This window comes from Bufo bufo, chromosome 1, assembly GCF_905171765.1.
Source record: "Bufo bufo chromosome 1, aBufBuf1.1, whole genome shotgun sequence".
NCBI lineage: Eukaryota > Metazoa > Chordata > Amphibia > Anura > Bufonidae > Bufo > Bufo bufo.
The window spans coordinates 743,373,881-743,396,610 of NC_053389.1; the positions used below are offsets into that span (position 1 = coordinate 743,373,881).

Genomic DNA, 22,730 nt, shown 5'->3' on the forward strand with positions numbered 1-22,730 from the left:
AGATTTCATGGATCAATCGGCTGATCACCAGGCCGGCTTCTGACTAAAATGGCAACTCCTTTAAAGAACCTGTTTCTCCTCTATGATAAAATCTGTGGTAGGGTACATGTCCTTCAAACGAGGGTTAACCTTGCTCATTTTACTCTGAAGCAATCATTGGAGCCCAAAAATCTTCATATGAAATGACAGTAGAGTGGGCCTCTCTTTGCGCCAGAAGTAGAGGTTTCATTGGGTCAATCGGGAGAAGATCTGGTGCCTTCTAAGCTCATGAAAAGTCCACCATTGCCATAGAGCATTTTACATAATGTGACAAGTCACCTTTAAATTTTTGAATCCGAGCAATTGGTGAGCATCGCAGCTACTGGCATAATCCACCAAGGCTAACTAAGGCCTTCTATAGCATCACGTTTAGCACTATGGTGAGGGTCACGTGTGTCATGCCGGGTTATCCACCATTTATAGTCTGTTAAATGCTAACCAGGTTCTGACTCATTTGTAGGTCAGAGGAAATACTAACCATAAAACTGCAAATGCTGCCTCCATGAGCGCGGTATTACAACTAGTAGTAATATGATTGTACTGAAACTATATTTTATGGCTTTACCTTGCTTTACCTGAAAACCGTAACCCTTAATGTCTCTAACGGATCTTCCATGTGTTCTCTTGCAGTTCAGTGGGGTCTTCCTACAGTGTCTGCTGCAGGGGTTATTGGGATGCTGAGTGCTGTAGTAGCCAGTATTATTGAGTCTATTGGCGATTACTATGCCTGTGCCCGGCTGTCTTGTGCCCCACCGCCTCCAATACATGCCATTAATAGGTTAATAATTTTCTTTTCTTTGTATGTCTGTTGTGTGCACGACAAAGTGTAACCACCGGAAGATGCATATGTGTTGGTTCCTTACTGGATCCCTGTTTTGTCGTTTCCACCATTCTGGGAACTTTCTACTACATTTGGAAATATCTCTGAAGAAGTCCATTCAACCACAAGTGGTCGTGAGTTTTGGACAGGATTGTTGGTGTTAAACATTGGGGATCATTTTCTTCAAACAGGAAACTTGCCCTAATGTGGTAGCAGATGACCTACTTTGGCAACAAACGATCGGACATGGTGAAATTGGAATGCTCTTCTGCTTTAGGCTTGTCCTGGGTCTCTCATACACATTAGATCATCAGTTCATCTCACCAAAATTGGCTAATTCAGACAACTCTTTTGGGCAACCTTAGAGTTCAGCCCAAACCTTGAATACTAGCCCAGTTCGTTATCCATCTTCTTTCAAACATCCTTAGGTTGATTTAGGAAAGCCAAGAGGGATTCATTACTCCACCAGATGTGAGAGATGAAATAGACAAATCCATATAATGACCTATACAGAAAAGACCGGCACTCGCTGTAGATAAATTCTTGCTGCTTTTATTTGTCACATATACAGTAAATAAGTGACGCGTTTCGGTGCTACTGCACCTTCATCAGACTAATCATACAAGAATAAAGCCTGTTTAAATAGACCGCCAAAACACAGGGAAATGACATCACACAGATAACCCCTCCCACCAATCAGTGCTAAATCGAAAACATATAAACAAAACGAAATCAAGCCTTGCTGCGGCATTCTTTATAAATAAAACATTATTCATTTTCCTTCCTTATTGTGTTCTGCTTTTTCTTTAATTCCGCTATGGAAAAAATAAGCGAAAAAAATATATTTTCAAAAAGATTATTTTTTTCTCTTATTTTTTCCATAGCGGAATTAAAGAAAAAGCAGAACACAATAAGGAAGTAAAATGAATAATGTTTTATTTATAAAGAATGCCGCAGCAAGGCTTGATTTCGTTTTGTTTATATGTTTTCGATTTAGCACTGATTGGTGGGAGGGGTTATCTGTGTGATGTCATTTCCCCGTGTTTTGGCGGTCTATTTAAACATGCTTTATTCTTGTATGATTAGTCTGATGAAGGTGCAGTAGCACCAAAACGCGTCACCTATTTACTGTATATGTGACAAATAAAAGCAGCAAGAATTTATCTACAGCGAGTGCCGGTCTTTTCTGCAGTGTTTTATTGGGAATGCCATCCCACAGACACGTGCACCGCGACTTCAGCAAGCAGTGCCGACCTGTGAACATTGTATATGACCTATACAGATGTGTGTACTGTCTTCTAATTGACCTCTTGTGCACATAACAGGGGGATTTTCATAGAAGGCCTCTCTTGTGTCCTGGATGGCATGTTCGGTACTGGAAACGGATCCACATCGTCCAGTCCCAACATTGGCGTTCTGGGAATAACCAAGGTAAGACCACCTAAAATACAAGGGTTTACCCCTGCATTACATGTCATATTCATTGTGTAAATCATAAACAAGTATATATTCTATTTGGAAGCTACTAAAGGGCATCCGTCACCAGATTTGCACCCATGAAACTGTCTGACGTGTTACATGTGCACTTGGCAGCTGTGTTGGCCCGTGTTCCTATGTGCCCTCATTGCTGAGAAAAAAGAAGTTTTAATATATGCAAATGAGCCTCTAGGAGCAATGGGGGCGTTTCTGTTACACCCGGAGGCTCTGCTCTCTCTGCGGCGGACGCTCCCTCTGCACTTTGATTGATAGGGCCAGGCAGTGTAAGCGTCATCGTGCCTGAACCTGTCAAAGTGCAGAGGGTGGGGTAGTTGCAGAGAGAGCTAAGCCTCTAGGTGTAATGACAACGCCCCTGTTGCTCCTAAAGGCTTATTTGCATATATTAAAACATCATTTTCTCAGCAATGCGGGCACATCTGAACATGGGAGGAATACAGATGTCTTCAGCTGCCAAGCGCCCATGTAACAGGTCAGCCAGTGTCATAGGTACAAATCTGCTGACAGATGCCCCCTAAAAATGATCCAGTGAAGAGTTATGACATTTACATTGTATGGCGCCACCTGGTGTTCAGAGTGTATAGCAAGCCCAGTCACTCTCCCCACGGCTAAGTTTCTGCATAGGGATCCTCTGTTAATCGCAGAGCAGCCAATAAAATTGCTTTCTGCCCTGCTCATCAGAGTAGCAACAGCATCTCTGCACTATGGCAGTATATGACAGAGTATTTGGGTGACATATGGGGAGAGCTGCCACCAGATGGCAGTGTTTTGCTTGACCTGAATGGCTGCCGTGTAGTACTACAGTTCTTCTCCTCACAGAAGTGACCTGATAATCCGTGATCTACAATTGGGAAACGTTAAAATGATCCTACCTTTATGTACAGGATTCTGAATCTACCCCCATTATCCGGACAGGGATGTGTGAGCCTCTCCTTGGTTGCTGAGCAGCTGAGTGACTACTAATCATTTTGTCCCTTTTGCAAAAATTGCTGCTGTAATAAAATAGAAAAAGACCAATATGTCTAAGTCAAATAGACAGAGCAAGGGAGAACTGCCAAGGCATGTGCCCTGGGTGCCGGTGCCAACAAGAGATGAGGATAAAATAACAATTCTCTGGACAACCTAGCTGCTCTTCTGCTTGGAAAAATGTCTTAGGTTTGTGAATGAAATCTGGTCTTAGCGCCACCTGTCTGTTACACACGGTAGTGTATGCTGCTGCAGCACTGAACTTGTGCTCTGGCTCCGTGTCCCTCCATGACCTCTGTACTGGAGCAGCGGTGGACCTGCTTACATAACGCCCCCCTCCTCCTCCTGTCAGCCGGAAGCATCCTCTAGCTTTCTGTACATTAAGTGCATGCCCTAATTGTAGGAAATCTGACTAGTGACAGATTGTTTTCAAACTAGAAATAATGATGTTTCCTTACATAGCATTTAAGTATTAGCAGCGATTTAAAAAAAAATCCTCAAAATGCTGTTGTTGTCAGAGTGCAAGCTGCTGCGTTGTTACAGTGGGGCCCGCAAAAAGTGCAGGATGCACTCGGACCACATCCGTATTTTGCGGATACGATCGTGTGAGCGGCGGCTAGTACTGTAGTTATTCCCGGTGGAGGTGCTGTATATGTAGTGGACATATCCTGGCATGTGGTAGGGATGTCTGCTTCTCATATTCGTCAGTGGAGGAGGTTGTAGTCTGGTAAGGGCGCCTTCACACGCGGCAGATTTTGTCAGAAAATTCCGCAACTGAAAATCAGTTGCATTCACCTTAATAGGGCTGGCAGAAATCCATGTGCTTGCTGCCCCTTTCAAATGAATGGAACTGATTTTCAGTCGCAGAATTTTCTGCCACAAAATCTGCCGCGTGTGAAGGCGCCCTAAAGAGGAGGCTGTATATTTGTGCATGGATCACAGGCACCTTGTGTTTCTTTGCAGGTTGCCAGTCGCAGAGTCATTCAGTATGGTGCTGCCTTCATGCTGCTGCTGGGCATGATTGGGAAGTTTAGTGCCCTCTTTGCCTCTCTGCCTGATCCAATCCTCGGTGCCCTGTTCTGCACCTTGTTTGGTAAGTGGGTGACACATGATCAGCCATCAAAGTAAAAGTCATCAGTCCAGGACTATCTGACATGTGTTGTATGTTCTTCATCTCAGGCATGATCACTGCTGTGGGGCTCTCCAACCTTCAGTTTGTGGATTTGAACTCGTCAAGGAACCTATTTGTTCTAGGTTTCTCTATTTTTTTTGGGCTCATGCTTCCCAGCTACCTAAAGCAGAACCCACTGGTGACAGGTAAGTGCAACCCTAACAGATGAATGAATATTACGCAAGTATTTCTCATTTTCAGAATGTTTATTCTGACAATGGCACGTACAAATAATGTATGTGTGAACAGGCCATTAGGAGCTTACCTTCTCAAGGGTTGTCTTCATCAGTCATAGATGGTCCGCAGCTGGCCATGCACTTCAGATAGCTAGTTCCACTGGCGGCTTTTTTTTTTTTTTTTTTTTTTTTTTTTTTTTTTTACTCTCCTATACACATGCATGCTCTGCTCGGGCCTGTGTGCATGTATTCTGAATGGGGATAGGGGAGTAAGCCAGAACAAAAAGATTTGGCGTGTTGTAAGCCAACAGTCCTTCTATCCCCCTGAAGTATGCCATTAGGGGAAGTTGCCATATCCCATACGATAACCCAGCAAACTTTTGGCGCTCCAGTTGTTGTGAAACTACAACTCCCAGCATGCACACTTGCTCAGCTGTTCTTGTAACTGCCTGTGACGAATACCACACCTCATGCCCACTTGACGTCAACTACGAGACGCAGTATGGTCACCTGTTATCAAAGCGTGATGTTCCGCCCTCCAGAGGAGCAGGTAAGGTCAGCTTGGTACAGTTTACACAGACACCTCTTGTCCACGCGGGCACAGAGAGGCAACAAGCTGAGAGAGCCTTTTCACTGTCGCAGCGAAACAGCTCTTTCTCAGCCGGATAATCTGCCACCAGCTTCTCATTTGATATAAGCCTGGTCCGCTAACGGGATTTTATAGGGTGAGAAACCAACCCGCGGTAACTTATAACTAGGCCAAAACACGGACTTCGGGATTCGTTATCGAGATACAAGACAGCACAAGATTTAATTATATATTTAATCGCCTTAAGGGCTCACTAGATAACACAATATACACTAAGAATATTTACAGTGGTGTGAGGTTACAAATTACAGGTTATATGGGTACAACAGGGTTAAGCAGAGCAAAAGTCAGTTACCGGGTAGATGAATATTCCTTTGCTGTATTCACATGGAGGGCAGTGATGTCAGCTGGTTTCCAAGTCTCTCCAAACACATTTGCACAATGTGACCCCCTTTCAGAAAAAGACACGCCCGCTTGCTGGCACAAGCCTTTTAACCTGAAGCCGGTCCCTCCCCCTGGCCTTTGGGATGGGTCCACCCCCCCCCCTCCCTTCCTCTGCTGGGCTGGCAGCAACTTACCCATAAAACCCTTTAGGGCTGTTTCACACGAGCAAGTCCATTGCGGGAATCGCGCTCCATTTGTGAGTGTGATCCTCCGCTCTGGTCTTGCAGGAGCGCACGCCCTTATCATGATTTATAATGCTATGTGTCTCTACATGGCTTTTTTTCCACAGAATCATAGTGACATAAAGCTGTCATTATGATTCTGTAGAAATAAGGTCAAGTAGAGGCACATAGCATTATAAATCATGATAATGCCGTGCGCTCCTGCAAGTCCAGAGCAGAAGATCACACTCGCACATGGAGCGTGATTCCCGCAATGGACTCGCTTGTGTGAAACAGCCCTTAGGGTTCATCGCTCCAGGCCAGAAGGTCACAGAGAGATGGTTCTGGGACCAACGAATCCGCCTGGGTTCCGGCTACAAGTGGTACCATTATTGGATTTCTGTGGGGAGATATGCATATCTCCCTTCCCTGGCATCCTATTATCAAGCCAGGACCACGTGGATGTTTGGCTTTGCCCCAGGATCGCAAAAAGATAACCGAATTATGTCTGGGATGGACGGACGAATTCCTTATGAAATGTCAGTGCCAACATGGCTGTGGGAAAGTGATAGATTTGGTCCAGGGCTGAGGCCTCCTGCCGGGAGTTTTCCTGCTACATCCTCTTGGTGCCTGTCAGCTGAAAAAGTTGTGACTTTATCCACCTGGGGCCTCCTTGAAGCATGGACCCCTGGGGGGTTTTCTCCCCTGCTATCTGACAGAAGATGGCTGGGGGGTGAGAACATATTTTGCATGTACACTGACTGTGTACATGCAAAAGGTGAATCAAATGAAAATCAGGGCTGCCAGTGAATGATAATCTATATTCCTCACACTGCCATTGAAGTGATTGGAGCATTCTGAATTGTAGTTTCAGCACAGCAATTTGTTTCATTTATCCAAGAGCTATAACTTTTTTATTTTTCCATCAAAGCAGCCATATGCGGACTTGTATTTTGTGAGACAAGTTGTAATTTTTTTTATGCCACCATTTTTTCGTACACATAACTTACTGATTAACATTTATTAACTCTTTCTCAGAGGGAGTTGGGAATAAAACAGCAATACTGTCATTGAGTTTTAACGCTATAAATTTTGTGGCCTTCATTTTTCGGCATAAGGTTACTTTCACACTGGCGTTTCAGGGTCCGTCTGTGAGATCCGTTTCAAGGCTCTTACAAGCGGCCCCAAACGGATCAGTTTAGCCCCAATGCATTCTGAATGGATGCGGATCTATTCAGAATGCATCAGTTTAGCTCCGTTCCGCCTCCATTCCGCTCTGGAGGCGGACACCAAAACGCTGCTTGCAGCATTTTGGTGTCCGCCTGGCGGAGCGGAGCCGAAAGGATCCGTCCTGACTTACAATGTAAGTCAATGGGGACGGATCCGTTTACATTGACACAATATTGGTGCAATTGTATACGGATCCGTCCCCCATTGACTTTCAATGTAAAGTCAGGAGTCCCTATTAATATACCATCGGATCTGAGTTTTCTCCAATCCGATGGTATATTTTTACTTGAAGCGTCCCCATCACCATGGGAACGCCTCTATTTTAGAATATACCATCGGATTTGAGTTAGATCGTGAAAAGGACCGTATACTCTAACACAGAGGCGTTCCCATAGTGATGGGGACGCTTCAAGTTAGAATATACTAAGAACTATGTACATAACTGCCCCCTGCTGCCTGGCAGCACCCGATCTCTTACAGGGGGCTGTGATCCGCACAATTAACCCCTCAGGTGCCGCCCTGGACCAGTATTAAAAGCATTGGTGGCCAGTGCGGCCCCCCCCTCCCTCCCTCCCCAGTATTAAAAGCATTGGTGGCCAGTGCGGCCCTCCCCCCTCCCTCCCCAGTATTAAAAGCATTGGTGGCAGTGGCCACAGATCTGAAACTCAGATCTGAAAAAGCTGTTATGCAGACGGATCCGCACTGAACGGATACCATCGTTTGCATTTATAGGTGCGGATCCGTCTGTGCAGATACCAGACGGATCCGCACCTAGCGCAGGTGTAAAAGTAGCCTAAATAACGTGATAACTTAACTTAATTTTCTGGGTCAGTACTATTACATCAATATGAAATATGTATAGTTTTTGTTATGTTTTACTACTTTTACAGAATAAAAAACATTTAAAAATAAAGAAAGAAAGTTTTTGCCTCGCTGCATTCTAAGACCCATAACCTTTTGGCCCCTTGCACACAGCGTCACGGATTTGGTCCGGATGCCTTGCCGGAAACCCGCGCGACTGCACACGCAATTCCAGTCAGTTTTTTCCGCACGAGTGCAAAGCCTTTTAATGCGTTTTTCACGCGCGTGATAATTAATGGGGTCCCGGGGCTTATCCCTATTTATTCACATCATCTCTTTAGCAACCATCCATGAAAATCGCATTACATCCGCACTTGCTTGCGGATGCAATGCGATTTTCACGCAGCCCCATTCACTTCTATGGGGCCTGCGTTGCATGAAAAACGCAGAATATAGAACCTGCTGCGATTTTCACGCAACGCACAAGTGATGCGTGAAAGACATCGCTCATGTACACCACAGCCCCATTGAAATAAATGCGTTAGAATCCAGTGCGGGTGCATTTTTAATTTTTTATTATTTTTTTTCTGCATTCACTGTGCAGGATGAATTACGTGCTGATTGTATAAAGCAGTTGTGGCAATACCAAGTATGCTGAGTTTTTTATATATATATTTTTTTTTAAGCCTTTTTTGTCAGTGGAAAAAATTAATTTTTTTTCTATCACGCAGATATTTATTTTATTTAACCACCTCCCGACCGCCTAACGCAGGGATGCGTCCTGCGGGCGGCCGGGTTATTCCTCCTGGAGGCATCGATGCGTCATCTCGCATGAGCCGAGATTTCCTGTGAACGCGCGTTCACAGGAGCGCGCGTTCACAGGATCGCAAGGTAAACGAGTTGATCTACAGCCTGCCAGCAGCGATCATTCGTTGGCAGGCTGTAGATGCGATAATTTTTTTAACCCCAGAAGGGTATATTAGACGCTGTTTTGTTAACAGCGTCTGATATACCTGCTACCTGGTCCTCTGGTGGTCCCTTTTGCTTGGATCGACCACCAGAGGACACAGGCAGCTCTATAAGTAGCACCAATCACCACACTACACTACACCCCCCCCCCCCCCCCCCCGTCACTTACACCCCCCCTTATTAACCCCTGATCACCCCATATAGACTCCCTGATCACCCCCCTGTCATTGATCACCGCCTGTAAGGCTCCATTCAGACGTCCGTATGTGTTTTGCGGATCCGCAAAACACGGACACCGGCAATGTGCTTTCCGCATTTTGCGGATCCGCACATTGCCAGAACTATATAGAAAATGCCTTTTCTTGTCCGCAATTGCGGACAAGAATAGGACATGTTCTATAGGCTCTTTAAAAAACGCAATGTTCGCCCGATCAGGCCTGATCTTGTGTGCACACTTGCGTTCAGTCCGCCCCACCGCAGTGACAGAATTTTTTTTTTCTGATCACTGCAAAAACACTGTAAAATCGCTGCGGCACTATAAAGATCACTTTTGAGGGGGCATGGCGAGTTCATAGAAGATAAAAAAAATTTGGCACAAGTTAGCAGAATTATTATTATTATTATTTTTTTTTTTCTTACAAAGTCTCATATTCCACTAACTTGTGACAAAAAATAAAATCTTACATGAACTCACCATATCCCTCACGGAATCCAAATGCGTAAAAATGCCCTGTGAAATCCTAAAGGTACTCATTGGAATTTGGGCCCCTTTGCGCATCTTGGCTGCAAAAATGTGTCACACATGTGGTATCGCCGTATTCAGGAGAAGTAGGGCAATGTGTTTTGGGGTGTATTTTTACATATACCATGCTGGGTGAGAGAAATATCTCTGTAAATTGACAACTTTGTATAAAAAAATGGAAAAAGTTGTCATTTACAGAGATATTTCTCACACACAGTATGGATATATATAAAAATACACCCCAAAACACATTGCCCTACTTCTCCTGAGTACGGCGATACCACATGTGTGACACTTTTTTGCAGCCAAGATGCGCAAAGGGGCCAAAATTCCAATGAGTACCTTTTAGGAGGGCATTTTTAGACATTTGGATTCCAGACTTCTTCTCACGCTTTAGGGCCCCTGAAATGCCAGGGCAGTATAAATACCCCACATGTGACCATTTTGGAAAGAAGACACCCCAAGGTATTCCGTGAGGGGCATGGCGAGTTCATGTAAAATTTTATTTTTTGTCACAAGTTAGTGGAATATGAGACTTTGTAGGAAAAAATAAATAAATAATTTCCGCTAACTTGTGCCAAAAAAAAAAAAAAACTTCTATGAACTCGCCATGCCCCTCATGGAATACCTTGGGGTGTCTTCTTTCCAAAATGGGGTCACATGTGGGGTATTTATACTGCCCTGGCATTTTAGGGGCCCTAAAGCGTGAGAAGAAGTCTGGAATCCAAATGCCTAAAAATGCCCTCCTAAAAGGTACGCATTGGAATTTGGGCCCCTTTGCGCACTAGGCTGCAAAAAAGTGTCACACATGTGGTATCGCCATACTCAGGAGAAGTAGGGCAATGTGGTTTGGGGTGTATTTTTACATATACCCATGCTGGGTGAGAGAAATATCTCTGTAAATTGACAACTTTGTATAAAAAAATTGAAAAAGTTGTCATTTACAGAGATATTTCTCACACACAGTATGGGTATATGTAAAAATACACCCCAAAACACATTGCCCTACTTCTCCTGAGTATGGCGATACCACATGAGTGACACTTTCTTGCAGCCTAGGTGCGCAAAGGGGCCCAAATTCCAATGAGTACCTTTAGGATTTCACAGGGCATTTTTACGCATTTGGATTCCAAACTACTTCTCACGCTTTAGGGCCCCTAAAATGCAAGGGTAGTATAAATACCCCACAAGTGACCCCATTTTAGAAATAAGACACCCCAAGGTATTCCGTGAGGGGTATGGTGAGTTCATGTAAAATTTTATTGACAAAAAATAAAAACTTCCATGAACTCACTATGCCCATCAGCGAATACCTTAGGGTGTCTACTTTCCGAAATGGGGTCATTTGTGGGGTGTTTCTACTGTCTGGGCATTGTAGAACCTCAGGAAACATGACAGGTGCTCAGAAAGTCAAAGTGCGTAAATTAATTTTTTTGCACCATAGTTTGTAAACGCAAAAATTTCGGTCAATTTTGATTAATATAAAAAAAAAGTAAAAATGTCAGCAGCAATAAAATACCACCAAATGAAAGCTCTATTAGTGAGAAAATTAATTTGGGTGGTAAGTTGTATGACCGAGCAATAAACCGTGAAAGTAGTGTAGTGCAGAATTGTAAAATGTGGTCTGGTCATTAAGCTAGGGAGGCTGAGGTGGTTAATAAAACTTTGTTTAACTTTTATTTTTACCACTCAGTCTAACAAGGGAACTCTGATATACGATCCTTTGATCGCTCACACAGCATACTGTATTACTTGTATAATACAGTGTAAAATATACTGTCAAAACAATACCAACATGCTATCAGGCATACGCTGCAGGCAGGCCTGGGGGCCATCATTAGGCTCCTGGCTGCCATACTAAGACATCAGCATACAGCCATTACACTCACATAGGTGCTGATGGCTGACAAAGGGAGTCCTCTTCCTCTAAACCACTTAGATGCCACAGTCACTATTGACCGCCACATCTAAGGGGTTAAGCGGCCTGGGTTGGCGCATCTCCATATCCGAGCCATTAGAGCAGGGGACCGGCTGTCATACCAGAGCTGAGCTCCTGGATTCTGCTGTGTAGGAGACTTAGCACATACACTAGGCCCCGTGACTGATTAGGTCCGGATGCGTTCAGGGTGCGTTCAGTGAAACTCGCACCATTTTGTAAGCAAGTTCAGTCAGTTTTCTCTCCCTGATTACGTTCATTTATTTCCGCGCGGGTGCAATGCGTTTTGATAAGTTTTTCACGCTCGTGATAAAAAAACTGAATGTTTACAAACAACATCTCTTAGCAACCATCAGTGAAAAACGCATTGCATCAGCACTTGCTTGAGGACGTAATGCGTATTTCACGCAGCCCCATTCACGTCTATGGGGCCGTGAAAAACACAGAATATAGAACATGCTGCAATTTTCACGCAACGCAGAACTGATACATGAAAAATAACGCTCATGTACACAGACCCATTGAAATGAATGAGTCAGGATTCAGTGCAGGTGCATTGCACCCGCGCGGGAAACTCACTCGTGTGAAAGTGGCCTTAGTGGCTGCCGTAAAAATGTCTTAACTTTTTTTTTTTTTTTTCTGTTCCTTTAAAGTTTCTTTCTCAATAGTAGAGGCAGAAATAAGAAAGTTGTAATTTTCTGTACTATATTTTAATACAGAAAAGCTGGGTCTAGTCTTCTACCTCACCCCAGTGCTGGAGTCACAGCTACACTGCTTCTTTATAATAGCCTTTATGCTGCTATGTAGAGATAGGGGAGCTGGGTCTCAACTTCTCAGTGTGCAGTGTATGGGAGACATCATAGCAGTTGGTCTCCAGCCACTCTGCAGCTCAGCTTAGGGAAAACCGACAATTCGAGATGAAGGCTTAGGCTACTTTCACACTAGCGTGAATATTTTCCGGTATTGAGATCTGTTTTGTCCCCATTCATTGCCAATGGGGACAAAACTTAACTGAACAGAACAGAATGCTCCAAAATGCATTCCGTTCTGTTCTCATATCGGAGAACAGCATGTTGCGGTTTGCTTTCCATCCTGGGATGCAGAGCAAGACGAATCCGTCATGACCCACAATGCAAGTCAATGGGGACCGATTCATTTTCTCCGACACAATAGAAATGTAGTTCATGACGGATCCGTCTTGGCTATGTTAGAGATAATACAACTGGATCCATTCATAACGGGTGCAGACGGTTGTATTATCAGTAAAGGAAGCGTTTTTGCTGAACCCTGCCGGATCCAGCAGAAACGCTAGTGTGAAAGTAGCCTTAAACTGCTGATAAATGCAGAATGCAAGTCACATCGTGGCCAGATATAGTGATATTCCTCATGTATGCACACATGACAGCCTATTCTGAAAAGTTACTTGATGTAAGAGAAAACTTATATTTGCTAGTGCTGTTTAGATTAGGGCATGTCTGTGGAAGGAACATTTTTGACAAGTCATCTTCTCTTTTCAGGCATTGCAGAGATTGATCAAGTATTAAATGTGCTGCTTACAACCGCCATGTTTGTGGGAGGCTGTGTTGCTTTCATTCTGGATAACACTATTCCCGGTGAGTGCTGTATGGGGTGAACTGATGTGTAGTAACTTGGTCCAAGGCTTATCTTTAAATAAGTTGAGATTATGAATGGATCATCTGTTTTGGGTTGAAGACCCTGTCATTACGTTACAGGTGCTGTCCACAGGTAGGACGAACAGACCTAAGCTGCGCTCACCAAGCATAAGATATGTATATAACCCCTTTCAGCGAGGCAGTGACAGGAGTTACCTGGCAGGCATTCAGATGAATGGTTTTACTGGTTTCCATCACATTATACACTGCTTGTTTCCAGGGGTTACACCCACTGCTGCAGCGGAGATACCAGGTGGCCGGGACAGGAGATACCAGGTGGTCCCGGCCATGCTTTTTCCTATAATGTGCAAGCACGGCCACCACTGCTGTATTGCAGGGTGGTCGTAACCATGGAAACGTGCAGTGTATAATGTGATGGAAAAATAATTCCAGCCAGCAAAGGAGGCAATATGGACAATCACAATACATTAGTAAGTGTCTTGCATTGATTTTCTCTAACATGGTAAATGCCATTTGCTGAAGTGACACAACCCCTTTTAAACTATAAGGATCTCTTTGAATGATGGGAAATTGTCTTTCCAGGCACACCTGAAGAAAGGGGGATCCGGAAATGGAAGCTGGGGATAGGCAAAGGTGGGTCTGCTGGTGAAGGCATGGAATCGTATGACCTGCCATTCATTATGAACTTTCTCCGGAAGTACAAATGCTTCAGTTACCTTCCGATCAGCCCCACGTTCACGGGATACCAGTGGAAGGCTCTAAGGAAGAACCGCAAGAGTCGAAGAAAGGAGAAGGAATCTGAGCCCGCGGTATAGCCCTGGCCTCCAGATCCAGCTTTGTCATACAGTAATATGTCTCTGCAGTCTGATGCCAGATTTACCAAGCCTTGAGCCAGAAGTCTTGTGTATAATACTCTGTATATTCACATAGAGAAATTCCAGGGCCGAGACATGGGGGGAGGCATCGTGGGCTTAATCCTTTGACCTCCAGGTTGATATTGTGCCTCTTTTGCTGTGTTTTTAACCATTGACACCCTCTTTCCTACTTTTTAACCCCTCATTACCCTTGTTACTCTAAAAAGCAATATGTCCTGCCTGACCTTGTCACCCACCTTTTCCTGTGCATGACCGACTTTCTGGTATATCAGTGGTTAAACGGGTATCATGCCAGCTATAGGCACATTCTTGCCTCTGAAATACAGATGAAACTCGAAAAATTTGAATATCGTGCAAAAGTCCATTTATTTCAGTAATGCAAATTAAAAGGAATTGCATTAATGCAGCTTAAAATTAGAATTTGGTGAAAAGGTTCAATATTCTAGGCTCAAAGTGTCACACGCTAGTCAGCTAATTAATCCATACCCCCTGAGCAAAGGGGACCTGAGATTGTGACTTTGGGGTTTCATAAGCTGTAATCCATAATCATCCAAATTATAAGAAATAAAGGCTTGACATATCTCACTTTGCATGTAATGAGTCTATCTCATATGTTAGTTTCACCTTTTAAGTTGCATTACTGAAATAAATGAACTCAAATTTTTCGAGTTTCACCTGTATTTCAGTTCTCTTGGTCCCTTATTTTGACCAGTCGCCCAAAAACCCAGAACAACATTGCTGCTTTCTTTAAAAAAAAAAGAGCGCCACCCCAGTCCAAAGTTAGCCTTCGATATTGCAGCTCGGCTCCATTAAAGTCAATTAGGCAGAGATGCAATACCACACACAACCTTTGGACAGGTGTGGTGCTGTTTTCCTGGATAACCCCCTTAAGTGTAGAGACCAGTATAACCCACTAGGTGGTGCTCACTTCTGACCATCCGCCATGCAAATGGAGATGACTTCTGAAGTATCTGTACATTATTTATGTTGTCGTTTGCACAGCCATCTTACCTTGCATATCATTTATTTGGTTTTACCAGTGCAGCAAAATTCTTTACTTGTATTATTTATTTTAATTTCTTTCTTTTTTTAAAAATTTTTTAATTATTATTTGTATTTATTGGATTCCATTTGCCTTAATGATACTTGCATGACATTTTGTGGATTTTCGGATTCAAATTCCATATATATATTTTTTTTTAAAACCGTTATATAATCCACAGTGCATATCTGTGCAACTAATAAGATTACCAGTGAAATTCTACTGTCAGCTATGTAACTTGGATCAGTCCCATTCTTGTCATCATGGGATATTGTATACGTTACTCACATGTAATGGGAGCAGCCATATTGGCTAAATAGTCCTATTTAATAATATGTGAGGATCAAGTGATGTCACTGGAGCGTAAAGGCAGTGCCGCATCAGTCAGCGGCAGTTACAGTTATTTTATACAGTCTGCGGGATAAAATAATGTAAAAACCGTCAGGCATAAGGCACAGTAGAGGTGGATTTTTACGTCCTATTTGCCATATACCTGATGGCGGTGCATTTCTGATGGTACTGGCTGTATTTGGCGTCGTTCACTTCCACTTTTTGAAACAGAAATCTATAACAAGCCACATATTCCGTCTTGATGTCTTCATAATTAGGACATTAGGTACAAATGCTATCTTTTTGTAATGCAGTCGAACCCGAAAACTGAATGAATTAGTTTTAGCGACTCGCCCTTCTGTAGCTCTGGATATGGTTCTCTGTCTGATTGATTCACCCCATCAATGGTTAATAGAACAAATCTAGCATAGACAGGCCATCCTCATCTGAAGCCGTCCAGATTCAATACTTTGTATATAAACATTTATTGTGCATCAATGGCATACAAATTAATAAAAATATAAACAAAAATATATTAAAATAAAAAAGGTAAAAATTATAAACCCCCCCCCCCCCTCCCCCTGTATCTCCTGTCCCATGAGAGGACAGACCTATAGTAATAATTTATGATTTTATTTCTTACTTAATGGGCATTATGTATTAAAATTCAGAAAACGACGCCAGTTTAGAGAAGTCTGATATCTGTAGATAACTAGGGCTCCATTTCCAGGAGTCCCTTTTTGATACATGAGGTCCCCTGTATCTGTATATTTGGGATTATTCAGTTGCAAGGCTGCATCAGCAAAAAAATAAAAATACAAAGAAAACGAGGCGTGCTCGTGGGAACAGACACATAAGGCCTCATACATAGAGACATAGCAACCAGTGAGAATACGGATTTCATTTTCTAGCTAACACTGGAAAAATGAAAACTGGTTACTATGGACATGACGAGGCCCGCAGACTCCGTATAACATGACGAAACAGTAAAAATATCTGGGACTTGTCTGCTTTATTGTCTCTAGTTGTATTCCAAAAATCAGAGGGGCCAATGGTGTTTTTAAAGGGGTTATCCAAGGCTTCGCTTTATTTTAGCAGACCTCTTCAGAGTAGCTGGACCCGTGGCGGGACTCGTACTTACTGGTCCCCGCCGCATTACTCCACGACTGCCTCTGCAGGTTCCAGGTCAAGATCCTGTTGATGGGCATCATGTGACCTCTGCAGCCAATCACTGCCGCAACAGTGATTTGTCATCCATGCGGTACGTCACTGGGTCAAGTGCCACGCGGTTGACAGGTCACCGCTGCGGCCAGTGCTTGGCTTTAGTGGTCATGTGACGCTTGTGAACAGGATGTTGATTCCCAGAGACCTGGAGGCTGTCGTGGAATGATGCCATGGGCACCAGTAAGTATGAACCCCACTGCGGGCCCAGCCACTCTGAAGAGGTCTGTTAAAAAAGTTTAGTTCTGGATAAAAGCTCCAACCCTCTCATGAGAGAGTGCCCTTGTTCAAACACTAGGTACTAAGATCCAGTGTCTGACTGGGGTGCCAAGGGTCCACTATTAGAAGTGACTGTAGGGGCCCACCCTATAGTTTCATACAAATATGGACACTTAAGGGGGTTTTCCGATTTGCATCAACATTCTTTAAAATAATCCTTTATATAGGAAGCTGTAGTGTAATAGCACACATGACCGCTGCAGCTAATCTGGCTTGGTGCTGTACACCACTGATTACTTAGAGCAGTCAGGTGCGGCACACAGGCATTTTACCGCAGCAGCCAGAACATTATGTGCCAGCGGCAAGCCCGACGGAGAGAACAGGATATTGGTGCTGGATCAAATAGTGATCAGGATGTGAGTTTAAGTGTTTATTTTGTTTTTCATTTTTATTTTAACAGCATCCCTGTAGTTTGGCCTTAAAAATTTGAACTTAGGTACCCCCTTCAAGCTCTATACCATAACAATACCAAGCTCTGTAGTTAGATAAGGTAACAGAACCAAGCTCTGTGCATAGATACAGCAACAGAGCTCTGTTACACACATACTTCTACACATCCTGGCACCCTTTTATACACACACTGTCATACATGCATGTCCTCTTACATATACACACTGTCATACATGCAGGCACCATTTCATACACACACTGTCATACATGCAGGCACTCTTACGTACACACACTGTCATACATGCAGGCTCCCTTACATTTACACACTGTCATACATGCAGGCACCCTTTCATACACACAATGTCATACATGCATGTACTCTTACATATACACACTAATACATGCAGGCACTCTTACATACACACACTGTCATACACGCAGGCACCCTTTCATACACACACGGTCATACACGCAGTTACTCTTACATGCACACACTGTCATACATGCAGGCACCCTTTCATACACACGATCATACATGCATGTACTCTTACATACACACACAATGTCATACATGCAGGTACCCTTTCATACACACACTATCATACATGCATGTACTCTTACATACACACACTATCATAAATGCAGGTACCCTTTCATACACATACTGTCATACATGCATGTACTCTTACATACACACACTATCATACATGCAGGTACCCTTTCATACACATACTGTCATACATGCAGGCACTTTTTTAAACCAATTACAATACATGTAGATTCCTCCCTCACCTCATGGCTTCTCCCCCTCGCAGCAGCATGGCTGGGCTCCAGACTGATCACACAGGCAGCAGTCCATCTAGCAGAGCTGCCTCATTGGAGGAGAGGCTGTCAGTGCTATTGACTGACAGGTTTTAGACCAATCAGCACTCCTGGTCAGAGTAAGGCCGTTTCCACATGATCTAATTTACATAAAATCGCGGCAAAATTCCTAGTTTTTTGCCGCGATTTTATGAAAGTTAGATCATGTGGAAACAGCCTTAGGGTCCATTCACACATCCATATGTGTTTAGCGGATCCGTAAAAAACGGACACCGGCAATGTACATTCCGCATTTTGCGGCCCGCACATCGCCGGCACTATAATAGAAAATGCCTAATCTTGTCCGCAATTGCGGACAAGAAAAGGACATGTTCTATTTTTTTCGGGAACAGAATTGCGGACCTGGAAGTGCTGATCTGCATTTCCAGATCCGGATAGCACATAGTGTGGCCCCATAGAAATGAATGGGTCCGCAGTTCCATTCTGGAAAATGCGGAACAGAATTGAGGACGTGTGAATGGAGCCTTACTCTGACCAGGAGTGCTGATTACACAAAACTTGTCACTTCCCATGAATCAGCGCTGGTGCGGAGCCCTCCTTCTCATTTAGGATGAATCACAGGCAGCATGCATCCAACTGTGTACAGGGGGCGTAGCTTATCGCAGACAGCTTCTAAGCAAGGAAGCTCACTTTCTGGATCGGGGGCCCACCGAGGATTTCCCCGGTGGGCCAGTCCGAGCCTGCTAAGATCTCTTGGTATGCAGCTGAAAAGGACATTTGGGCGGAGCATTGTGGGTAGAGCTCTGTCTTCCAGTTCTTCTTAGCCAATCGGAATGGTTAATAAACAACACCACTGCTGACTGGCTAGGTGTGTGTAATTGGCAGACAACTTTTCATTCTGCTCCTCCCATATGTCCTTTTCAGCTGGATGCCAGGCATATTTACAACCTTACAAAATTTATGGGCCCTATTGACCCTTCATATCTTCAGTACTGTATCCAAAAAATATGGCATCGTCCAAATATTTTAATTGGCATGATTATTTTAAAGCAGTTTTTTTTAACTGTGTTTTTGTTTTTTTTTAAGCAGGGGATTACTGTTATCTGCGGCAACCTGTGATTTTTATATGCAGCCCTAGAAATCACTTGTTCTGTACGGGTCCTGGTATATTTTTAGTACTGGAATAACTTGTGAACTAGTCATCTCTCTCTGTACTTTTATCTAAGAATTTACTGTCATTATCCTAGACAGACCACTTGTACAGCACGACGTTTCTTTATACCTGTCTTGAAATGCTACCGATTGCGCTTGTTTTGTGGATTTCCTTTATTATATCTGGGGAATTTCATCTTGGTGACCCGGTAATTATCCCACCTATTTCTACAGTGTGAACTCCCTAAAACATATCCTATATGTATTTATATATGATGTAGCTGGTAGTACGGCACCAGAGCAGTTTAAATCCGCCTGTATTTTTTATTCCTTATTGTATATAGTAAAATGTCAGATTTTTCATGGCGTTGACTATAGTATATATCCCTGTTGGGTTGGATAGATATTTATTATACATATGTCACATATTTTACACCAATTTATAATATAACTGTGTAAATTATACTGTCGGGATAGAGCCATTCAGTAAGAGGACCCTGCACACTTTTATCATTCACTTATTTTCATGTGAGCTTGTTTCCATTTTATATGAACAATATCCACCATGCCTTTTCAATTTTGGGAAGTAGTTAGAAAAATATGTTCTCCTTCTTCAGGACACCTGTCCTTAAGAAAATCGGTCACCATGGCAGTTTACTTTTAGGTCAAGGCATCTGTCAATGCCATATCAAAGACGAACCAATATGTCCTACTGTACCCACTTAATGGTCTCCAAAAAGGCCTTCACAAGAATGCCTAGACCAACCCCTGAATCCATCTTTTTACGTGGCACGTCTGTAGGTGTCAAGGACAGGTCTATCTAGTTAGTGAACTAGGTTTCTATATTAATGAGCAGCCATCCCAGTTCAGAAGGCAAATGGTTCCACTTCAAATGTTTATACAACAATGTCCTGTCGAACTACATGGACAGGCTTTTTTTTTTTCTGGGTTTTTGATGGATAGGCCATGACTATCAGATCAGTGAGGTTCCCACAAGTGCCACATCCCCTTTATTGAGTAGCATATATTTCCCGGTGGTTGTGCCTGGTAATGAAGTACCAGGAATGGCCACTTCCAAATGTATGGAGCTGTGCCTGGGAAACATCTCCAGTGTGCACCCCGCCGATCAGTGAAGATGCTAGGAGTCGGAGCCCCACTGATCAGATATTGAAGACCAATCCCAAGGATGGGCCATTAATATCTAAGCCCCGCAGAACCTCTATAAATATAAATCCAGTCTAGTTCCTGGGATACATAAAGCCAATGCCAGTACAGTCAGAGCAGACATTCTGAAATGGTTATTTCTATATAGCTACATTACCATTTGCTGCCTTTTAGAGATTTTCCAGTAATTTAAGGGGTTATCCAGGTAAAAATAATAATAATGACCTATCCTCAGCATAGATCATCATCATCACATCAGGCGGGGTCCAAGTCCTGGCGCCCCTCAAAGGATAGCTCATCAATATAAATTACTGGATAACCCCTTTAAATGTTCAGACCGGTTTGGATCCATAGCGCTAGGATGAGCACTGCGACCTGAAGCACATGTAATAGTGGCTGTGCTTGGTATTGCTGCTCTAACCCATTCATTTGAAGAGGGCTGAGCTGTACAAAGGCCATGTGATCAATAGACGTGACATCACAGGCCTAGGATGAGACTAGCAACAGCTGATTGGCGGCTGGGAGTTGGTCCCCCACCAATCAGATGTTGATGAGGATAGGCCATCAATGTTTCAACTCTGGAAAACCCCTTTAAATAGGACTGATGTTAATGTACCGTACTGTACTGTTGCCTCTGCCTTCACCAGTATGTTTTTTGCTTTCCTTAAAGTTTCCCATTTTCTTTTGCTGGGCACAAATAGCTCTACACCTACAAAGCCATTCATGGAAATGTGATGCTTATTTCAGAATGTAGTCCTGAACAAAGCCATAGCCAATGAAGAGTCAAATAGGCCTGATTAAATTCCTTTCACTGACCCACTTCTGTGTGAAACCGGTTACTGCCCCTACCTCGGAGATTATAATGTTATACGCACAATTGGGTCTGAGCGGCATCCTTGTGCACTTCCCGTTTCTGCCAGTGTGTTCTGTGTGCAAACGTAAAGTCCTCTAGAAGTAAAAGTGCAGTATTATATAGAAATACAGAGTATGGTTTCAGTATTCGGGCTCCCTATGCATTTTAAAAATCTCATATTGACGTGGGATATTGCGATTTAAAGAGTTTACATTCTACAGAATATATCACCATCAGCAAGCAATGAGCTGTTTCTAGAAGAAAGCAGCCACGCTTTTCTAATTCTTTCCAATCCCTTTAAGAAGTTGAGTCCTTGTGTCCCCAGGACAACACTTCCTGCCTAAAGGCTTAAAGGGTATCTCTCATTTTAACAAACATCCGACATGTCATAGCAGCATGTCAGAACTTTTGGGTGGTGAGGGGCTGGGCTGCTTCTTTGTTTTTGTCCGTGAACTTTTTTTTAATCTGTGCAGTGCTCACTTAAAGAGCCAAACAGAAAAGGGGCCACAGTGGTCACCTGGCCCTTTATTTTGATGATATGGAAGGGGGGGGGGGGGGGTCTCGGCGCTCAGACTTCCACTGGTTAGAACTTCTAACATACTGTTATGACATGTCAGAAACTGATAGGCACCCCTTAAAAAGGTTGTCCTCGATTAGAAGAAGGTGGCTGCTCTGCTTTCTTCCAAAGACAGCACCACCCCAGTCCATAACAGCTCGGCCCCATTCACTTCAATAGAGCTGAGCTGCAATACTAGATGCAATCCATGGACAGGGGTGATGCTGTTTTTGGAATAAAGCAGCCATGTTCTTCTAATCATGGACAACCACTTTAGTGACCGGTTCATGTGAAGCCAAGTCCTTATGTGATAATGCTTTGGGCAAGAAGTGCTACCATGTGGACGCACAGATATAAATTCTTCTCACAGGAGGCCCTTTAATGGGAGAATCCATCATCAGGTGTTCAACTTCCCTGCAGTGCCACCACAGGAGAAATTAAGTATTACACTGTGGTCATTAAAATCAGTGGGCTGTCCTTGTAATGAGCAAGATACACTTGTGTAACGGATCATCATGACCAGAGAACCCACCTTTGTTACCATTTTTCATACATGTAATGGCCCTTTTAAATGGGCATAGTCTCATTAATTAACATACTACCATGTATAGTGTGATGTGGATAAGCAGGGATTACTTTTCTTTGGAGGGGATTTTTTTTAAATTTTTTTTTAGTTCCCATGCATGTAAAATGTTTGATAATCATCTGGGTTCTGGAGCAGAAAATCTGACTGTACATCTGCCACCAGGGGGAGCAATTACTTGGGCAGCCCTACTTTTTGTAGTTTTTGATGTTGCTACTGCCCATAGCTGCGGACTGAATTAAGCTTGAAAAATGGTGCCATGATAATCATTTGATACATTCCTAAATACTT

The 22,730-nt window shown here is 43.3% G+C and overlaps 1 protein-coding gene across 3 annotated transcripts in view; it reads left to right on the top strand.

Moving 5' to 3' along the window:
• The window catches only part of SLC23A2 (solute carrier family 23 member 2), a 120,954-nt gene extending 106,467 nt beyond the window's left edge, over positions 1-14,487 (top strand). For all 3 annotated transcript variants that reach the window (XM_040414460.1, XM_040414462.1, XM_040414461.1), the window contains 6 exons: positions 670-817; positions 2,185-2,290; positions 4,283-4,412; positions 4,499-4,636; positions 13,056-13,151; positions 13,755-14,487. In XM_040414460.1, the coding sequence (XP_040270394.1) occupies positions 670-817; positions 2,185-2,290; positions 4,283-4,412; positions 4,499-4,636; positions 13,056-13,151; positions 13,755-13,987 (851 nt within the window). In that variant the 3' untranslated portion in view covers positions 13,988-14,487. The remainder of the gene's footprint in view (positions 1-669; positions 818-2,184; positions 2,291-4,282; positions 4,413-4,498; positions 4,637-13,055; positions 13,152-13,754) is intronic.
• Positions 14,488-22,730: the final 8,243 nt, after the last annotated feature.